General features: G+C 57.6%; 1 protein-coding gene across 3 annotated transcripts; it reads right to left on the reverse strand.

Moving 5' to 3' along the window:
* Positions 1 to 1342: 1342 nt before the first annotated feature.
* On the reverse strand, positions 1343 to 7267 carry ENTREP3 (endosomal transmembrane epsin interactor 3). 3 transcript variants are annotated; one of them, XM_067728069.1, is made up of 12 exons: positions 6457 to 7267; positions 6203 to 6259; positions 5894 to 6004; positions 5667 to 5786; positions 5395 to 5502; positions 4670 to 4842; positions 4440 to 4539; positions 4035 to 4104; positions 3225 to 3770; positions 2559 to 2627; positions 2195 to 2448; positions 1343 to 2104 (listed from the first exon to the last, which is right to left on the reverse strand). In XM_067728069.1, the coding sequence occupies exons 1-12, from the start codon at positions 6679 to 6681 to the stop codon at positions 1931 to 1933; spliced, it is 2007 nt and encodes a 668-aa protein (XP_067584170.1). In that variant the 5' UTR covers positions 6682 to 7267; the 3' UTR covers positions 1343 to 1930. The 3 variants fall into 3 exon arrangements, with proteins under 3 accessions (XP_067584170.1, XP_067584169.1, XP_067584171.1); XM_067728068.1 differs by having other exon boundaries at positions 4670 to 4845; XM_067728070.1 differs by lacking the exon at positions 6203 to 6259 and having other exon boundaries at positions 4670 to 4845.
* Positions 7268 to 7340: the final 73 nt, after the last annotated feature.

The following is a 7340-nucleotide window of genomic DNA, read 5'->3' on the forward strand; positions in this document are numbered from 1 at the left end:
GGACCAGGTTGTACCTGACCATAGTTTCATAAGGAGTTTGGAGATTATTCTAAATACAGTGGAAAGCCAGTACATTTAGGCAGAACTTAAATATGACACGATTTCTTATCACTTTGCTGAGTGGAGAATGGATTGTAGGAAGAATGGAAGTAGATCAAGAGGTTGGGAGAGAGGGTGATGACTAGGGCTAGGTAGCTGGTGAGACATGGATGAATTCAGGGTAGGATCAGATGTGTTAGATGAGGGGAAAGAAGAAATGAGGGTGATTCCCAAGCTTATGGAAGGTGCAGCTAGGTGAGTGATGGTGCCACTTATTGAGATGGGGGTGTTGGAAGAGGAACAGGTGCTGGGGTGGGAATCAAGAGTTCCATTGTGGCCATCTTGAGTCTGAGAGGCCCATTAAATATCCAAGCAAAGATGTCAAATTGGAGGTTGGAGCTCACGGAGAGGTAAAGGAGAGAGTTATCCATGAACACATAGATGGCCTTTAAAGCCATGGATCTTGACAGGGCCACTTACAGACTGGAGGTAGACAAAAGAAGAGGGCCAAGGGAAGCGCCCTGGAGCCCTCCAGTGTTAAGCGGTTGGGCAGAGGTGTGAACTCTGACAAGATACCAAGACAGTAAAGTAGGAGAAAAATTAGGAGAGTATGATGTTTTCAAAGACAAGAAAGGGAAAAATTCAAGAGGAAAGATGCTGATTATCTGGGTTAAATGCTTCTTAGAGTTCAAGTGAAATGCAGGCAGAGAATTGGCCAGTGGGTCTAACTTTTTTGCTAATGAAAAATTTGTCAAGAGCAGTGCCTGGGGGCTTTCCTGGTGGTGCAGTGGATAAGAATCTGCCTGCCAACGCAGGGGACACAGGTTCGATCCCTGGTCCAGGAAGATCCCACATGCTGCGAAGCAACTTAGCCCGTGCGCCACAATTACTGAGCCTGCGCTCTAGAGCCCGCGAGCCACAACTATTGAAGCCCGCGTGCCTAGAGCCCGTTCTCTGCAATAAGAGAAGTCACTGCAATGAGAAGCCTGGGCACCGCAACAAAGAGTAGCCCCCGCTCGCTGCAACTAGAGAAAGCCCACGTGCAGCAGCGAAGACCCAACACAGCCAAAAATAAATAATTAAAAAGAAAAAGAGCAGTGCCTGGGGAGAGGTAGGGGAAGGAGCCTGATGGGAATGGGCGAGGAGAGAATGCATGTTCAAGAGTGGAAGGAAGGAAGAGAAAAAACGTTTGGCTATGAAAAGGGGCAGAGATATTGTGTGGTAGCTGGAAATAGATATCAGCGTCTTGAGAGTTTTCATAACTATGAGAGATGCTAGAATAAATTTCAATGGTGACAAAGAATGAACCAGAAGAGAAGGGAAAATTGAAATTTATTGAAGCCTTACTTAGTGTGTTAAGAGCTTTACAAACTTTCGTCCTCACAATGTTTTATGGATCAGGCAATTGAGGTTAAATAACTTGCCCAAGATCATGCAGCTAAAGGTGGCAGAGCTGAGAGGCCACCCAGATTTTTCTGACCCTTCATGCCTCATCACCCCATTGCACAGGCATACAGCCCCTTGTGCTTGAACAATCGGGACATGCCTTTGCCCTGGCCACAGGGCCCATGGTGAATCAGAGAGAGTTACTCTCATGCTGGAGGAACAGGACTTTATTTTCCTCCTCCAACGCTCTAAGCAGGGGCATCTCTCAGCACAGCCTGAACACCCATGCAGCGCAGGACAGAAGGTCTCCCCAGGCTGGAGGGGCAGAGGCAAGCAGCAGGAGCCCCTAGAGGTAGGAGGGAAAGGGATACTTCTGGGGGTGTTCAGCAGGTTTCTTTTTGTGTCAGCCAGTGCAAGGGGGTGCTGGAGGCTGCTGGTCCCAACCAGCTGGTGCCTGTGGCCCCAGCATTCATCTGGATCTGTTCAGTGTGGGAAGATGCCCAGGTCAGAGCCCAGTCTCCTGGCTGCCTCCATTGAGGCTGAGGCTGTGGGGGCGGGTGCCGCGCTCCAGCCTGCGGCCAGACAGGAGGCGTCTCAGGGAGGACCCGGAGCTGAGGTCGCCGCAGCTGCGAAGGTGGAGGCTTTCTCGGCCTGGCCGGCCCCATGGGCTCCGGGGCACCTAGATGGGGCCACAGGAAAGAGCATCAGTGTGGTCCCACCTGAAACACCAGGCTTTCCTGGGTGTCTTCCCTGGATCCCCTCACTCTACCTGCTTATGTCCATGGGCTCCATTCCCACTGGGGTCTGGGGCCTTCCTAGACATCTGGAGGAAACGAGTGACCAAGCCGCGGCCTGGCCAGCTGCCCTTCAGGTCCCCCAGGGAGTGGGCAGGTGCAGGGCCTGAGGGCAGGGGGACCTTCTGGAAGGTGGGCACAGGGTGCCGTTTCTCAGCTGAGCGGGCACGTAGCAACTTGGGGGAAGGGCAACGGGCTAGACGGAAGAGGCAGGCTTCAGAGCAGAGCCCTGGAGAGACAGAGAGAGGGAGAGGGAGAGTGGGTGGAATGGGAGGTGCAGAAAAGGCCAGGCATTACTCCCCTACCCACTGCCCCCTGGGCACCAACCATATGCCTCACCTGTATCTGCAGAGGAAATGGAAGCAGCTTCTTCCTCAAGCACTTTGGTATAAAGGTCCCTGAATTCAGCTGAGAAGGAAGAGAGAGACAGGGACTGAGTGGGAGTGCTCAGTAGATGCGCCCTCCAATCTCACGGCCCTCCTGAGAACTCAAGCCCAGCTTCCACACCCCATTCCCAACCAAGGGGGCATCATCTCTGCTCAGGTCCACCAGCAACTAGATGGTACGATCCACCAAATCAGGGACTAAGGCACTATCGTGCCCTGCTGCAGCCTCTCCAGTACCTGGCACATAATGGTAATGACAAACACTTTCTGTGCCAGGGCTAAGCACTTGACCTGCATCTCGCCTCGGTAACTCCACAGTACCTATGGTGAGGTACTGTTATTATACCTGTGTTACAGGTGAAAAACTGAAGCTTGGAGAGGGTAGGTAACTAGCCCAAGCTGGGAACTGTGAGACTGCGTTCCAAATACCAAATCCTCTTCTTTTAGCCACTAAGCTATTGATGTATTTCTAGGAGGTGACATAAGAAGTGTCTACTGCAGGAGTGAATTCACCCATTTTTCCTCCCCAGGGACCTCAACAATGTCCCAAATCCTGGTGGGTATCACTGGCCCTCTAACTCCCAGTGCCTGCCCTTTCCTGAACCTTGTGGCGGCTCACCAGTGTCGCTGGAGGTGGTGATGCCCGGGTCACTGTGGGACCGTGGCAGCAGCAGCGGTGGTCGGGGAGCCGGCTGAGGACGCCGGTGCCCCGGTGGGGTGAGGGAACCTGAGCTATCGCTGAAGCGGCGAGCCGGGGCTCGGGGGGGAGGGGCTGCAGCTGGCCGGCTGCCTCCCCGGGGGACCCGCCGCCTCAGCTCGGGGAAGCAGGGTCCCACCCAAGGCGGCCAGCCCTCCAGCCGGTGGCAGCTTCGGGCAGCTGTGGGGGCACCCAGCGGGGGTGGGGCCTCGGGGGCAGAGCAGGAATAGGAGCGGGCAGCTCTCGGGGGCCGCCGGGGCAGGGGGCTGTCCTCAAAGGGGCCCCGCAGGCCGCAGTCCAGGCTGAGGCAGTAGCCGGCGCGGCTGCGCTGAATAGAGCGGAAGAGCACGTAGTCAACGGAGCGCACGGAGCCCTGCAGCTCCAGCAGGCACGAGTCCTCCGACGGGCTGGAGCCCCCGGGGAGGTCACCGATGGCTGACAGCACCAGAGACCCGCTGTCCATGGACACTGTGGGTGGTAGGGGCTGCCGGGTAGCACCAGCCTGGCCGGGCCCAGGCGGTTCCTCTTTTCTCAGGCCCAGCCTCTTGCGGGCCATCCTGCCTCCAGTTTTATCTCAGAGGAGACAACTAAGCCCAGGTTTGCAAGAAGCCCCAGCCCTCATTTGTCCCTCAACCACCAACTTGGTCTCATCTCTCCCCCTCTGCCCCCCACACCCAGCTCTGCTATCCCAGGCATCCCAGACCTTGTCCACCCTCCCCACTTTCTGCTCACCATCTACAATGGAGGCCGCTCGCTCACAGATGCAGGAGCCATCATGAAGCTGAGGATCAAACAGAGTGGCCTGCAGAAGACACAAGGGTCAAGGGTCGAGCCCTACACACTGATTAGGCCATCCCACAGGCTGGACAGAGCTCTGGAGACCTAGATTCCAGTCCAGCTTTGTCACTTTGTTCAAGTCACTTATGTGGGCCTCAGTTTCCACATCTGTAAAATGGAAATCATAGTTCTTACCCCACCCACCTCTCCAAGCTCTCAGGCAGATCAAAGATGACAGCGAATGTGCTAGTGCTATAAAGATCATGAGAACTAGTATTATCTTTATCCAGTGACAGCTGCTCACCCAGCTTTTCAGGCTCTATTTCTGACTCCCCAGCCCACACCAAACCCTGCTCTCACCTGGCTGTCTCCTCGTAGCCCCATGACGGCCTCATAAGAAGGGGGGCAATCAGTAGGATACAGGGGCACTGGGCTGTCCATGGAGCCATTGTAGGTGATGCTGGCAGGATGAGGGAGAGGGTCAAAGCCTGGGAAAGAACTCCTATTCCAAAAAGATCCCTCCCCACCAATCCCCGGCCTCAGCCCCAGTCGCCTTCCTTAGTTTCCCCACAGATTCCACCTGGCCTCACCTCTGTGCATCTGTTTCTGAGCTGCAGGTGTACTCTGGGGGATAGTAGGGCGGCGGGGGCACAGGCGGTACAAATTCCTCCAAGTCCAGCATGGTGTGTAGGAGAGGGGCTGGGGGCGAGGATGTACAGCCCAGAGGCCCCAGAGGGCCTGAGACTGAGTGCTCAGGGGCCAACTGCTGGGGAGCAAGCAAGTCAGCAAACTTGGTTTCTGGGAATACAGCTCCTTGGCTCCCAAACTCCTCTCTCATCTACATTTTCTGGCCCCACCCCCTCCAAGAAGCTCAGTTCTGGCCCCTTTGCCAAACCAGTTCCTCCTCTAACTCTGTCCCAGCCGAGGACCTTCAGCTCTTGCCCTGCCCATCTAGAAAGTTCTCCTCTACATGGACCTTTCTGCACCCAGAATCACTATCTGTTCTCTGTCCCCACCAGAACATCAACCCATTATCCCCACCCCCATCTAAGACCTTCCTGACTCCGCCCAACTTTTAGTCCCACTCTTCAATGCCCCCAGACTGGCATCACATACTTCTCTTACTCCCTGTCATTTCCCTCCTCACCCTCCTTTGGACCCCCTAAATATCCCTGCAACAGACATGCCTAACAGGTGACCCACAGCCCCTGCTGCTCAAAAGCCAGCACTGTAACCATCACCCCTCAAGCCCAATCCCAGCACACACCCTGCTCGCATCCTACCTTCTCAGTCTTGACCCCGGCTCCCCACTCACCGTGTGCACAAGGTCCAGGGAGAAGATTTGGATGCAGCAAACAATAGCAGAGAGAGTACAGATTATGGCGGCACAAACCGTGAGCCCACAGACGCTAAAGAGCAAGTTCTGGGGAAGGCAAGAGAGAGAGGGATGTGAGAGGAGCCTGGGGTGGAGTAAATCCCACATACTCGGGGCCTGTGAGGACTCCAGGAGGAGGCAGAAGGGTGAGAACCAGGAAGATGGCGGGAGAGGAAGGAATGGCGGAGGTGGGGGGGCGGGTGCCTGCTCACCTTGAGGGCCCCTCGGGCTTCATCACAGGTGGAGTTAGGGGCAACTTTCAGTTCCTGCCCTGACTCTGGACAGGGCCGCAGTAGAGGAACAGGAGGGCAGCACACACAGACCTTTCCGTCCTGAGTGGGAGTGGAGAGGGTGAGGCAGCCTGAATCAGGACAAGCCCAGGTTGTCCTGCGCACCTCCCCCAACCAGCACTCTCAGGCTCTCTTTCCTCAAATCTCACCAAGATGCATTCTTGGAAGTCTCGGGCCAGCTGAGCGTTTTTACAGGAGAGAACAGAGCCAGCCATGCTGAGCATGACACAGAGCACCGAAAGCAAGGAGAAGAAGGAAATCTGGGGGAAACAGGGCACAGACTCAGGGCTGGGACCCCAAAAGTACCCTCTACCGCAGATGGAGCCACCCTCCCTCACAGACATTTGTGCCTGGACAGCGTGAATGGGAGAGTCAGTTCCCTTTTCGAGGGCATAAATAGGCATCCCCTCAGGTGCTAGGCACCTGCCTCCCCGTGGGCATCAGACCCTGGCACCTACCACTAGAGTGAACGGCCGCTTCCAAGACACAATGCCAACCACCCCGGAAAACGCCAGCTGGGGATAGAGTGGGCACAGGCTCAGCCTGACAGGGGAGGCACCTGAGTGAGCCCCTCACCACAGGGTGCACCCAGCTCTGTAAGGAGGAGGAGGACCAGGAGAGGGAGGAGAGGCCAGGATTTGGACTGGCAGCTGGTGTGGAGGGGTGGGGCCCGAGGAGCCTCCCCCACCCAACAGCTGTGCACCCAACTCACCGAGAATCCAGCCCAAGACGGGCAGGATCTCTTGACGCTCTCGGTGGTGGTGACAGATGAGGCCACCATGCTGAAGGTGACCACCAGGATGCCCAGGAGCACCTGAGCCAGCCCCAGCGTGAGCAGAGCCTGCAGCCAGGGTCGGTGGAGGCGGAGGTGGGTAAGGCCCCGGGTGCTGGGCCGGCTAGTCAGCGAGCGGCTGGAATCACTAGGCGAGGGCATCATGCCTGCCGCCCGGTTGCCTGAGCCTCGCTCGGCACCCCCTGACGCTTGGGAGCATCTCAGAGGCGCCCGAGGCCCCGTCCTTCCTCCTCTCCACCCGCCTCGCTCTAGACCCCACCCCCTGGCTGGGTCCCCTGGGGCATGGCCCAGGGACTCCAGCTGAGGAGGGGGTCAAGGGAGGGGCGTCACGGAGGGGCCCCGGAGTGCTCCCTCCCCACCACGGGCACTGGACGGGCACCGTGCCCGGGACGGCGATGAGGACGCGGGGGCACCGGCTCATCGCATCTCCCTAGAGAAGAGAGGCGCCGAGAAGGGCCGGTCCGGGAGTGAAGAGAGGGCGGCGGTCCGGAACCCAGGGAAGGGTGGGAAGGGTGAAGGCGAGAAGGATGGGAAAGAAGTCTAGAGAAGAGGGGAGAGGCGGCGTGACTCTAGAGGCGCGGTCGGTGTGCCCTCAGTGTCCAGTGGGATCCGAGGCTGCCTGGTGGGGAGAGGCTGCGGCGGCCCCGCCGCCTCCTGGGTCGCCAGCCCCGCTCCCCTCCCCACCACACCCCTGCTCCCCCAGCTCAGCTGCAGCAGGTCCGGGACTGGAGGCGGGGGATGGGGATGGGGATGGGATGGTGCGGGAGGAGGGGCATGGTGCGAGGGCCAGCGCGGCGCACCCC

The sequence above is a fragment of the Pseudorca crassidens genome, chromosome 2, assembly GCF_039906515.1.
Source record: "Pseudorca crassidens isolate mPseCra1 chromosome 2, mPseCra1.hap1, whole genome shotgun sequence".
In the NCBI taxonomy this organism is placed as follows: domain Eukaryota; kingdom Metazoa; phylum Chordata; class Mammalia; order Artiodactyla; family Delphinidae; genus Pseudorca; species Pseudorca crassidens.